At 36.2% G+C, this 14,375-nt stretch overlaps 1 protein-coding gene across 4 annotated transcripts in view; it reads left to right on the top strand.

Moving 5' to 3' along the window:
* The window catches only part of LOC149779955 (tRNA-dihydrouridine(20) synthase [NAD(P)+]-like), a 77,456-nt gene that overhangs the window by 40,047 nt on the left and 23,034 nt on the right, over nucleotides 1–14,375 (top strand). For all 4 annotated transcript variants that reach the window (XM_089936661.1, XM_089936662.1, XM_089936663.1 and 1 more), the window contains 4 exons: nucleotides 440–605; nucleotides 6,128–6,249; nucleotides 6,483–6,641; nucleotides 10,598–10,685. In XM_089936661.1, the coding sequence (XP_089792787.1) occupies nucleotides 440–605; nucleotides 6,128–6,249; nucleotides 6,483–6,641; nucleotides 10,598–10,685 (535 nt within the window). The remainder of the gene's footprint in view (nucleotides 1–439; nucleotides 606–6,127; nucleotides 6,250–6,482; nucleotides 6,642–10,597; nucleotides 10,686–14,375) is intronic.

Genomic DNA, 14,375 nt, shown 5'->3' with positions numbered 1-14,375 from the left:
GATCAAGGTAGCTACCATGGCAGCCATCTTGAAAATCTTATCACTACTCATAAACAAAAAGTCATATAAAGTCATATAAACATAGAATTTCTCCAGAAGTCTTTGAATGATGTCCAGTTGGTTATTAATTGAAATGGTTCCAGTCTGCCATCCAGTATGATCACCATGGCAACACTGACACACACACACAAGATATCTTATTTAAAATTGTACACTAAGAAAGCTGAAAAGCTGATAAAGTGTGAAAGTCTGGACTTATGATGGATTACTTGCTTTCTTTTCAGCCAGTGGAGCATCCGATCCTTTGAGGGACTTTTGTTGTACTTTTATTTTGCCAGGAAATATAATAATTTATCAATCTGAATAGATGCGGTTTGAATATACTAGTGTGCAGTTTTTCTTGATCTTTGATAAGTGATATATATTTTTCTCCCAATAGTGGTGGTTCAAAGGAAATCAATGAGTATGCTGATATAGAGGGATTCAGGAAGGAAACGGGGGCATCCTCTGTGATGGTTGCAAGAGCTGCCCAATGGAATCCTTCTATCTTCAGGAAGGAAGGAAAATTACCACTGTTTGAAGTGATCAGAAGATATCTCCAGATTGTAAGTCATTTCATTGTTAGACTTATGTGGCTATCTCATCTCATGGTCCAATCAGAGGGAGCTAAGGACAAACTGGGAAAATGTAGAGTGGTCTCTCTTTGTAATGCTATTCCTGTGAGCCATAAAAGATTCACATCATAACAGAGGTCACCTTACCATGTATTCCATTGAGTATGTGTCATAAGAGACACGCATTCCATTGAGTATGTGTCATAAGAGACACGCATTCCATTGAGTATGTGTCATAAGAGACACGTATTATAAAAGAGGTCACCTTATCTGACATGCATTCCATTGAGTATGTGTCATAAGAGACACGTATTATAAAAGAGGTCACCTTATCTGACATGTATTCCATTGAGTATGTGTCTTAAGAGACACGTATTATAAAAGAGGTCACCTTATCTGACATGTATTCCATTGAGTATGTGTCTTAAGAGACATGTATTATAAAAGAGGTCACCTTATCTGACATGTATTCCAATGAGTATGTGTCATAAAAGACACGTATTATAAAAGAGGTCACCTTATCTGACATGTATTCCATTGAGTATGTGTCATAAGAGACACGTATTATAAAAGAGGTCACCTTATCTGACATGTATTCCATTGAGTATGTGTCATAAGAGACATGCATTATAAAAGAGGTCACCTTATCTGACATGTATTCCATTGAGTATGTGTCATAAGAGACACGTATTATTAAAGAGGTCACCTTATCTGACATGTATTCCATTGAGTATGTGTCATAAGAGACACGTATTATAAAAGAGGTCACCTTATCTGACATGCATTCCATTGAGTATGTGTCATAAGAGACACGTATTATAAAAGAGGTCACCTTATCTGACATGTATTCCATTGAGTATGTGTCATAAGAGACACGTATTATAAAAGAGGTCACCTTATCTGACATGTATTCCATTGAGTATGTGTCTTAAGAGACACGTATTATAAAAGAGGTCACCTTATCTGACATGTATTCCAATGAGTATGTGTCATAAGAGACACATATTATAAAAGAGGTCACCTTATCTGACATGTATTCCATTGAGTATGTGTCTTAAGAGACACGTATTATAAAAGAGTTCACCTTATCTGACATGTATTCCAATAAGTATGTGTCATAAGAGACACGTATTATAAAAGAGGTCACCTTATCTGACATGTATTCCATTGAGTATGTGTCTTAAGAGACACGTATTATAAAAGAGGTCACCTTATCTGACATGCATTCCATTGAGTATGTGTCATAAGAGACACGTATTATAAAAGAGGTCACCTTATCTGACATGTATTCCATTGAGTATGTGTCTTAAGAGACACGTATTATAAAAGAGGTCACCTTATCTGACATGTATTCCAATGAGTATGTGTCATAAGAGACACATATTATAAAAGAGGTCACCTTATCTGACATGCATTCCATTGAGTATGTGTCTTAAGAGACACGTATTATAAAAGAGGTCACTTTATCTGACATGTATTCCAATGAGTATGTGTCATAAGAGACACGTATTATAATAGAAGTCATCTTATACTGATATATATTCCATTGAATTTGTTTCATAAAACTACTCACATGTTAACAATGGTCACCATTACTGATATATATTCCAGGGAAAACTTGGCATGATAATATTAAAGTGGAGCAACAGGAACTGAGAATGACACATTTATTTTGTACATTTATTCAGTATATCAATGTTATATTTCTTGTTACTACCTTTTATACCTCCACTGTTTTTTATATTAAATGTGACAAATATTTGGCATCCATGTTAATTTTCAGGAAAAAATGTCCAAAGAGAAACTATAATTTTGGGATCACTGGTACATATGTATGTAAATAGTTTAACAGCATGTTAACATAGTACTGGGACTGTACATGTAGTGCCAGTTAAAATAGAAATTGCAATATAGAAAAGGAAGCAAATTATTTTTTTTAAATATTGTTAGAAAAGGGACCAACATTTAGCTGTCAGGATCACATTAGTACTTCATTATTTTCTGCATGATAAATATTTAATTTGGCTTCAGGTGACTGCTTAAAACTTCGTAAACGTTAGCTATGTAATCACTGATTACACTCTGGTGATTACACTCTGGTGTAATCATTAAGCACACTAAAGTTTTAAGGTAGAGGATTCTTCTGTATTGTTGTAGGCCTTTGAAAAACACCAAAATAAATGTGTATATAGTTCAGCTTCATAGTTATTCATACTCAAAAGAAAAAAGCACTGATTGTTTTAGGTTACTCTGTTTTGCATAGGATAGATTGAGTATCACATTAATTTTACCCCACCATAGTCAAGAAAAATTACTGGTGTATCAATGTCTTTTTCCTGTGGCATTTTTTATATAGCTGTCATAAGATGGAGTATAGTAAGTTATTATATGCTTATTTTTTTCTACATTATCTTCACACTGTCAGAATCATGCAGTATTTTTCCATACTGCACTGCTTCACACTGCACAACTTTTGATTGTAAACAAACACTATACACTCATGTAGCAATCAAATGAGCTTTTGATTTATTAGATTTGTCTGTTAATGAACCAAATAAGCTGTTTGGTCCAAATGAAAGTAGAAATGATAAAGTTGACGATGTGGATCAATTCGCTGATTCACAAAAGATGCTTTCAACCAAGCAAGTAAATGAATCTGATATCCACAATGTCCACAACAAATGTAAGACATGCAGTATTGAAAATACCATTCTGATCATTGAAACAGTTATTTAGGAGAAATCAAATGGTTCAGACTATGACTAATGCTCTCAAGGGTCTATAAATAGAAAGATATATTAAGGCCAAGGGCTATCCCATCTTCCTCAGAGATATACCATTTTACAAGTCCAAGCACTAAATTTGGAAACTAAAATGCAACTGAAGAAGAAAACCAAGAGCCTCAGAGCCAGTAAGCCAGAATCATGATGAATTTTATTTTACAAAATGGGCTGGAGATGTTTTGATTTATAGTAGTGATAGAAGTCATACAGGTTATGCAGATAGCTGGGCATAAGCATAATTATGTTGGCTTTAGCTGGTAATAATAATGGCAATAATTATACTTACATTTTTATATCTTGACTTTCTTCCAAATGTACTTTCTTACTTATTTCTGCTAATCAGAATTGCATGTATTCCAAATATTTATCCACACGACAAAATTGTACTATAGGCTAATTTTGAGTACAACAGAAATCACAATATTCTGATTACACTTAAAATGAAATGAATGTGATATTCCCTAGCAAACAATATTTAATCCTGCATCTTTTTTGAGAATTTAAATTAAACGAATTAATATTTTTTCCCTACATTATGATTCCAAACAACCAGCAGTGGAACAGAAACATATTCATCTGAATCATGGCCAGTCCCTTCAATCACACCTACAATTTATGGAATTGACCTAGCTAATAAATTCAGTCCATCACAACTAGAAAAAGCAGAATTTAGTTTGACGGTCAGAAAAGCAAAATCCCTCCATTCCTGACCAACTGGATAAGTTCTTTTTGTGCACATTCATTCACAATATGACTCAAAATTTCAGTTTTAAGTTGACTAAAAAGATTGATTTTTTAAATGAATGACTGAGCTTATGACAGTCAATGCCATGTGTGCTTTAAGACTGTTACTGTGTATTGTTGAACCTTCAGTTGTGTATTTACTTTAAAATCAAGCATAAAATTCAATTTCTTCATTTCTTGTAGTGTGTTGTTGTTATTATTAAGCCTTATGTGAAATGAAAAATTAGTATATAATAAAAAGGTTATTGCATTTGTATGGGAAGATATTAACTAATTTTTTTTAGTAATACTTCGCTCCTAATGTTGTGCAGTATTGATCATAAAAACTTGTTCATATTCTCTCATATAAATGCAGCAACCAATAATTGTGATATTGTGTACATATCTTGTCCCTCTAGTCATTCATCTGTTTGTTACCAGTTTCATTTCCATAGAATAACTTGAGTTGTCCAAGATCTACAATTACCAAACTTGGTAGATGACTTGCACATGGGGTAAGGAAAAACCCTACTGATTTTTAATAAGGTCAGAAGACAAGGTCACCCTGATGAAAAGAAGGAAAATGGTTTATGCACAATAACTTGTTATCCACCATCTACAGTTACCAAACTTTGTGTATGGCATAAGGAAAGACCCTATCAATTTTGGAGTCAAAAGTTCAGAGGTCAAGGTGACTGCAGTTGAAAGAAAAAAATTGTTTTCTGCATGATAACTTGAGTTCTCCATCATCTACAGCTACCATCCATTGTGCTTCACTTGCACTTGGGATAAGAAAGAAGCCTGATATTGGGGTTACTTTGAAGATAAATATTTTTTGCCCAATGACATTAGTTTGACATCACATGCTGGGACCAAACTTTGTGAATGAAATGTACTTAGGATAAGAAAGAAGCCCATTGAATTGGGGGTCAAAAGTTTATCATCAAAGTCACTGATTACTGAAAGAAAAAATTGTTTAACACACACTGTGACATTATTTCTGCCTCTTATAGCTGAATCAGACCATGGCAATGAATGGCTTGCACATGGGGTCAGCAAGTTTCTTATAAGGTTTGGGATTCAACTGTAAAAGGTCAAGGTTACTGTGGCTGAAAGAAGCAAAATGGTTCATGCACCAATTTTAGTTTTTAACAATATACCTAAATCAAAGTTTGTGGATGACTTACACATTAGGTAACAAAGCCTATTGATTTTTTTTAGCTAAAGGTGAAAGGTCAAGGTCACTGACTTAAGAACATAAAATAGCTAATTGAATGGTAAATTTAGTTCTAGATCATTTACCTTGGTCTAAATTTGTGGAATGCTTTTGTTTTGGTAACTTTTGTTCTAGAGTAAGTTTCTTGACCAAACTTTATGGATAACATGCTCTTAGGATTCTGTGGTCTTAAGGTCAGATGTCTAAGGTCAAAAGTGTAAGGTCAGATGTCTAATAAGGTAAGTCAAATAAGAAATAATATCATTTGCACATTAAGTTAAGCTTAAGATTGCGTACAAAAGGTCAAGATCTTTGAGAACACTTGGCCACCTCTAATTCTCATGCCCAGTAGAAAAATAACTTATTATAACTCCACTGGCAAACTTACATCAAATACTTCAGTAACTATTTCCATGGTTTTCAGATAATGAGATTAAAATAAGATCATTTTGACCTAATTTTTTTGGGTATGTAATTATGATGTCATAAATACATTTTGTTTGTTTTAGGGATTTCTTCAAGAAGAAATAAAACATTCCTTAAAATAGAGAATTATCAATTTCAGTCCTGAGAAAAATCCTCCATTTACTTTTTTTGTACTGAAGGGTAAACTAAGTACAAACCTAATTTTTGCTTGTACAGGTGATAATAAAATTTTTAAAAAATGACAACATATTTCTTGAAATGATTTTTCAGATTTATTTGAAAACTTACTTCAAATGATTTTGATAACTGAATATTTGATGATTGGCATTTGTATGATTGGAAGAATAACCTTTTACTTTTTACAGTGTATTGACCATGACAACATGTTTACCAACACCAAGTATTGCATTCTACAGATGATGCATGCTGATATGGACAAAGAGGAGGGTATCAGGACACAGACAGCTGCTGCAATGGGACAACTATGGTAAGAGGCTAAAATTGCTTTGGTGTATTGTTAGAGGATAACAATGATAATGATGAAATCGATGATGACTTAAATGGTGGTAATAATGCTGATTATTTTGATGATGTTGTTGTTTATGATTCTTATAGATTTGTTGGGTCCTTAGCAGAAAAGGCAGTTATAGAATGTACAACTTTTGTTGCTTTTTGTGTTTAAATCTCTATCCATATGCTTTCTTTTTTCATTCCAAACAGTGAGATCTGGAATATGATGGACTATTATGAGGCAATCATCAAAAAAAGACAAATCCTAAAAGAGGAAATGGACAGAAAAATGAATTCTTGTTTTGGAATCAAAAGGAGGAAACTTGAAAATGGTAGAATGCTCATAGAAATGCCAACAAGGTTTATCAGGTATTAAATATTATACAACTAATATTGACAATCAAAAAAGGCAAGCGACATAACATTTATATATACAACTAATATTGACAATCAAAAAAGGCAAGCAACATAACATTTATATATGCAGCTAATATTGACAATCAAAAAAGGCAAGCGACATAACATTTATATATGCAACTAATATTGACAATCAAAAAAGGCAAGCGACATAACATTTATATATACAACTAATATTGACAATCAAAAAAGGCAAGCGACATAACATTTATATATACAACTAATATTGACAATCAAAAAAGGCAAGCGATATAAAATTTATATATACAACTAATATTGACAATCAAAAAAGGAAGTGACATAACATTGTGATGAAGTTCCTTCACAGAGCATTATTATCAATATCTTTGTTATGACGTTTTGATTTATGATTGGATAATTGTTACAGAAACACAACTGGTTTTGTAATGTCTCAGTCCTGTCACTTCCATGCATTGTCCCATGGGCAAACTAGATTAATTTCACTGTTGTAATTAAGACTGGAGTCTGGTTTTTCATTGTTCGTAAAGTGTGCTATGAAAACCTGAAGTTCTTAACAACTTGGGATTAGGCATTAAAAAAAACCCAGTGACAGCAAACCATACTTGAAGAAAAGCTTCTATCATTCCCATATATAACAGCTCTGTCAGAATTGAGTTTCACATTCTAAGCTATCACAGTGTTAATGACACAGTGGTAATCTTCTACCAGTGTGGGCTTGCCTGATTCTAAGGAGTGGTGTGCTTCGGGACTGGATTTTGATACAATGTATCAAATTTTCATCAGTGATCTTTGTTCCAGATGATTTGCTTGATACATTGTATCAAATTTTCATCAGTGATCTTTGTTCCAGATGATTTGCTTGATACAATGTATCAAATTTTCATCAGTGATCTTTGTTCCAGATGATTTGCTTGATTAAATGAAAATAAGCTTATCATTCCCTGGAGTGAGATGAGAACTTTATCATGTTTCTGATGCTACTTTGCCTCTGTCTGCCATGCCTGAGAAGCTTGCCAATGGCTCTTACATCAATTATGCTCCCTCTTGGGTAGGTAGTGAGCCTGAGAAGCTTGCCAATGGCTCTTACATCAATTGTGCTCCCACTTGGGTAGGTAGTGAGCCAGAGACATGAGGTATGAACAAGGGTTATAACTTGGACAGAAGGACAGTTGATGTGTACTATCATATATAATCTCAGCCAAAATGAAAGCATCTACCATTATGCTAATTGATGTAAAGTGGATCACTGATGACACTTTGGATGGATGTGAATAAAATGCTTGTTATTTATTCAGCAGTTAGTTACATATATGAAATTTATTTAGCAATAACAATGTTCCCTTGTATTTTATTTGTTCAGTGGAATAGTGAATATCACATTTTTATTCATGAAATGGTTGTTGCTTGAATCAGGCATGCTAATTATTTTCACATTAATATTTCTATTTGATATGGAACAGTGTTGAACAGTAAATAATACAGTTTACTCTCAGTCCATACATTATGTGTTTTGTAAGAAAAGAAGGATAAAAAGTCAGCTCTTTCATCTGTTAAAAGTGCAGACTGTCGATATACCAAAGCCACAGAGTGCAGTCTGATATAAATACATCACCTAACTGATTCCTTGCCTATCTGCCTGTAGATCAGGGTCTGTCTGCCTGTAGAGTACCATACATAGTTGCCTGTCTGCCCATAGAGTACCATACATAGTTGCCTGTCTGCCCGTAGAATACCATACATAGTTGCCTGTCTGCCCGTAGAGTACCATATATAGCTGCCTGTCTGCCTGTAGAGTACCATATATAGTTGTCTGTCTGCCTGTAGAGTACCATATATAGTTGCCTGTCTGCCTGTAGAGAACCTTATATATTTGCCTGTCTGCCTGTAGAGTACCATATATAGTTGCCTGTCTGCCTGTAGAGTACCATATATAGTTGCCTGTCTGCCCATAGAGTACCATATATAGTTGCTTGTCTGCCTGTAGATTACCATATATAGTTGCCTGTCTGCCTGTAGATCAGGGCCTGTCTGCCTGTAGAGTACCATATATAGTTGCCTGTCTGCATGTAGATCAGGGCCTGTCTGCCTGTAGAGTACCATATATAGTTGTCTGTCTGCCTGTAGAGTACCATATATAGTTGCCTGTCTGCCTGTAGAGTACCATATATAGTTGCCTGTCTGCCTGTAGATCAGGGCCTGTCTGCCTGTAGAGTACCATATATAGTTGCCTGTCTGCCTGTAGAGTACCATATATAGTTGCCTGTCTGCCTGTAGATCAGGGCCTGTCTGCCTGTAGAGTACCATATATAGTTGCCTGTCTGCCTGTAGATCAGGGCCTGTCTTCTTGTAGAGTACAATATATAGTTGTCTGTCTGCCTGTAGAGTACCATATATAGTTGCCTGTCTGCCTGTAGATCAGGGCCTGTCTGCCAGTAGAGTACCATATATAGTTGCCTGTCTGCCTGTAGATCAGGGCCTGTCTGCCTGTAGAGTACCATATATAGTTGCCTGTCTGCCTGTAGATCAGGGCCTGTCTTCTTGTAGAGTACAATATATAGTTGTCTGTCTGCCTGTAGAGTACCATATATAGTTGCCTGTCTGCCTGTATATCAGGGCCTGTCTGCCAGTAGAGTACCATATATAGTTGCCTTCTGCCTGTAGAGTACCATATATAGTTGCCTGTCTGCCTGTAGAGTACCATATATAGTTGCCTGTCTGCCTGTAGAGTACCATATATAGTTGTCTGTCTGTCTGCCTACATCAATATCAGAGCCTATATCTGACTTACTAACCCTTTACCTTATGGAAGCGCCACTGGACGCCTCTGCCCGATTCACATGGAAGCGCATTTTGCCACATCTACACCATTCTCATGGAAGCGCTGCTGTAAACATCAGCCATTTTGAGTTGGTTTTCAATGCACCACCTTTGAGGAAAACCCCTGTTAGATACTGTATTCATTGATGTGAATGACCATTACGTCAGATCATGTGGTCAGTGTTTAAGATCTAGTTGTAATCTGCTATTTAAAGTAACTGGGTCATATTCTCCACTTTCCAAAATGGAGTCCCCAGATTTCATTCAGAACTTTCTTTAGTTTGGTTACTCGGCTTCACTGGCTTGATGGTGAATGACTTCTCTTTTGATACATAATTGATGTGTACCAAAAATGTCAATTGGTTAAGATTGATGTTAAACATAACATATACTACACTGCTTAACAATTAACAGGCAGGCCTATGTATATGGGGTCAAATAGGTAATAGGTGTTCTATTTATAGTGCACTACATTGTGTAACTTTGGTACATGTATATGAACTGCCTACAAAGCCATACAGTGTATGAAGTAAATGGTTAAAGCCTACATAATTATGCACATCCTAGCTGAAAAAATGCTGAGCTGTGTGTTGTGACATAATGGTCATATACCTTGACACATATGGTTTCTGTTAGGGTGATTTCCCTGAAGATGGTGCTGCAAAAACTGGCTCAAAATGGCCAATATTTACTGTAGACATCAAAACATGTTTCCATGCAGGTGATACAGAGGTGTATCAGACTGAGGCATCAGAAAGTGCTTTCATTGGATGCAGTAGAGGCATCCAGCAGTGCTTCAGATGGAATGTATTAGAAGCATGCAAAAGCGATTATGTGATTATGTATTTAGTTTACATTTACATTTACACGTTTCTTTTGTGATTTTGTCCTTCTCATGATACTGCTGTGCTAATAATAGAGATAAACGTTTGTGTGTTTTATCTACATTTAATAATGATACCTTTTTAGTATGACTTTTTTATGTTGAAATGCATGTTCTTCATGATATAACACCCGGCAGCCTTTTGTAGATTAAAATACCTCCATTCATAAAATATGAGGTAATTGGCAATTTTAATTTTTATGTTGCTCAATCCCTTTTAATTTAGGAAAGATTATCCAAATTCTATCAGTCCAAAGCTGAAGTTGTATGAATGGACGCATAGGAATAAAGTTAACCTGCCAGAGTACAAGACAGTAAGTTGATGTTTTTCTTTTCCTTGACTGATATGTTTTATTTCAAGCAGCAAATTAGTATGTGAATCAACTTGCTTATTTCCTTTTTAGATACATTACCCAATCACAATATGTTAGAACATCCAATGCCTTTCATTCCAGCCCTCCCATGTGAAAAATAGCTGTTAATGACATCTTTTGGCATGTAATAGAAATAAAAGTACTAAATTGCTGTCTGCTTACCAATTGCCAATAAAAGAAGTTAGATGAGAGTGGTCTCCCCTTGAATATAGGGCTTGGCACCAGCTACTACTACTGCTCATATGGTGGCACTCTACAGTTTCGTATTTTGCATAGGGTTAGAATTTTAAAGAAAAAGAATTTCCCCAGCTTTCCTCACTGGTTATCATCATCATCAGTCTCTTCACCTAGTGTGGTCGTCTAGGTGCTGTGCTGCTGAACATCTGACCAGTTCCCTCCACTTGTCTCGATCATGTGCCAATGCCTGTGTCTCCGCAAAACTTTTCCTAGTCCATTCTGTGATGTTGTCAGTCCACTTTTTCTCTGTCTACCTCTCCTTCTGCCACCCTGGACGCTGCCCTGCAGGACTGTTGTGGATAGACTGTTGGCTCTAGTGACATGGCCATACCATTTCAGCTTTTTGTTTTTGACGGTGGTGAGGAGGTCTTTGTATTGGCCTACTTTGTGCCTGATGGTGTTATGCACTTCTTTTGTGATGTGGTCCATGTAAGAGATGCCAAGGATGGTTCTGTAGCATCTCATTTCAAGTGCCTGGATTCTTCGTTGTATTTCTGCTGTCAGGGTCCAGGCCTCGCATGAATACAAAAGGATTGAGATGTCTTGTGCTCGCAATAGTCTGATTTTAGTTTTCACACAGATATTCTTGTCTGTCCAGATGGGTCTTAGCTTTGACATAGCTGCCGTTTTTTGTGTCACTGGTTATACTGGCTATTTAAAAGACCTTGTATATCTTAGGTATAATTAAAAGAACCTTTACTTCCCTTTGTTTTGGTGTATGATTGATGGGTGTAATATGGGTTATAGAGTATACAGCTTGGCCTTACTCCAGATGTGCACCTTTCAAAAAAAGTGCCAGCTCCACTTGGTCATTTTCACTTCCTGAACTTCAGAGGTAAATTGTAGAAAAAAGAGCCAATAACTTTTTTTACATTTGGTATATTTGGTAATTCATTCATTGCACTTTCAGAAGCTGGTATTGTCTAGTCTGGCAAAATTCATTTTCCCTATTTTAATAGCTGCTATGGATAGTGTACTTTAGACTAATTCAGGCTGATTTTTTAGCACAAGGGAGCAGTCATTTTAGTTAGCAGTGTGCTTAGATCATGCACAGTTTTCGAAAGTACAATATCCAAAGAAATATCATCCACATTACATTAATGTAGCTTAGAGGTATGCCAACATTCTCTCCATTGTGCATGTTTTAAATGCAACAACTTCACCTTACATACATCACTCACAAGTACATAATAACTGGTGAGCGCCCCCATACACTGTCTTATGTCAAGACTGAGTGATCATTAGGAGTTTTTTCATTAAAAGGAATGTACTCTATTTTCTAACTGAATTTCATGCCATTCTCATTGTAAGTAAATATGACCAGCATGGAGTGTCATTCAGCTATGAAATCACAATTAAGTGGATTGAGGAGAGATGGTTGATGGGTTTTGCCAAACAGCTGTCCTTTGCTAGTGAAAGAGCCAGAATTAATCTAATTATCAAGAAAGACCACCTGTCTTTCAGTCTTTCAAACATTTACTTCAGTCGTGTTGAGTTACTGACATCTTGCACTACTTTCTCACTAATTCTTATAATACATTTAAGAACATCTAGGTACAATGCTTTGATAGGCAACTTCATGACCCAATCATCAACTGGCCTTTTTTCTCATGACAACACCCATTTGACTTTAGTCTGGCCTTGTACAAACTACATGCTGGTTTTCCACGCCAAAGTCCCAGCCATTGATAAAGATATTGCAGGTCAGAGAATGTTGACATACAAAACCGGTTCGAACATTGTAACTATATACTTTATGGACATATTTCAGCATGATGAGCATAGTGAGGATCCCACCATAGAGCGAGACCCCCCAGGCTGAAGGCACACCTGAGAGTTTCTTATGCATGGCTAATGTATTCAGAGCTCAGTACTCACTCTCCAGTTTCATAGTTACTTCCATCTTACGGAGAGAGGTGCTTTCCTATCCATGTCCATGCTGTTCAAAGATCACATGGAGGCAGCCCTCAGATCTCAACCTCTTCTTCTATCACAATGTAAAGGATGTCAGGAAACAGACTCCAAAGAGGCAAACCTTGTGTGGATACAATGACCCAGAACCCATTCTTCATTTCTCAAGAAGGACCAGAGAAGAGAAGTAATGATAGGACATGGTGAGAGAAGGTCCTATTTTTGTCCCAGTTTCTCTCCTTATCTACCTTCTTTCTATGCCATACTCATGTCACCCTTTTCTGACATCTTGGTGAGGGTATACTTAAGTATTGTACCACAAAATGGGAATGACCTTGATGACCCATGGATCTTGCAAATCATCTCAGAGGCCCTCCAGATTATATTCATCAGCTCTTCTCTGCTACCAAAGGTTTCTTCACTTTGGACATCCCCAGAGAGCCATAAGAAGCAGACATAATGCAGCAGTAAATAAACACCCTCCTCATGAAAAGGGAGTTTGAGATTGTTCACAGTACAAACTCACCACAATTTTACTCCATAATAGTCATAGTTTCCAAGGCCAATGGCAAGCTCCAACCTGTCATTGGCTTGCTTTCTTGACTAATACGTTCAGGCATCCAGGTTCAGAATGAAGACCCCGAGTTCTCAGCACTATTCAGAAAGGAGATTTTGTGGTCAGGCTTTACCTCAAGATGTGTGTCATTATAAATACAAGGTGAGCAATCCTTTGTACCAAACATGAAATCATTTGTTTTCTCTTGTGCTGGTTTGCATTTCTTATCAATAGGAAAACTCTTATGTCATTCCATCCCAGCACTTCATTCAGCTGGGTACGGAGTTCGAAACACCTCTGAAATGAATTTGTCTCATCGAAGAACTTACTACTTGATGTCCCATCTCATCAGTGGGAGGATCTCTCTTAGCTTATGGAGGACATATGCTCCAGATCTGTTGCTAGAAATTATGATCTGCACAGATGTCAGCACAACTGGCTGGAGTTCCCATTCATTGGATTGATTTACATCTCCTAAATGGATAGATGTTCCAACATGTTTTTTTTTTAATTAAAAAAAAACATACCAACATTTTATTCTGCAAAATTGCATGAGGCAGGAAGTAAACATTTTTCATTGAACTTATGGCCAATACAAATGTCGGACCCTTGAGGGTAATAGGCTCATAAAAAAAGTAATATATATAAGTTTGTTCCTTAAAAAAAAAATGTGTTTTCCATTTTGGACAGGCTGCCTAGAGTCTGAATATTTGATGTTTAGGTTCCAGATGAGGTTGACATTGGGTTGACATCTTTGTTCTGAGGGGTTCAGAAGAACAAAATGACAAGAAATGAACATATGGTTCTGGAAAATTCTTTTTGGCCAGTAGATTCCAAATCCCTTTGAAGGACTCGTGTTGAAGTAAAATGTTTCTTGATAATACTTACTGAACATAATATGGACACTCTCTCCCATGCCCTGTCCA

Source organism: Sinohyriopsis cumingii, chromosome 16 (genome assembly GCF_028554795.1).
Source record: "Sinohyriopsis cumingii isolate HCF-2022 chromosome 16, ASM2855479v2, whole genome shotgun sequence".
NCBI lineage: Eukaryota > Metazoa > Mollusca > Bivalvia > Unionida > Unionidae > Sinohyriopsis > Sinohyriopsis cumingii.
Note: the sequence above shows the minus strand (reverse complement) of the source record. Positions and strands in the feature narration are given on the sequence as shown.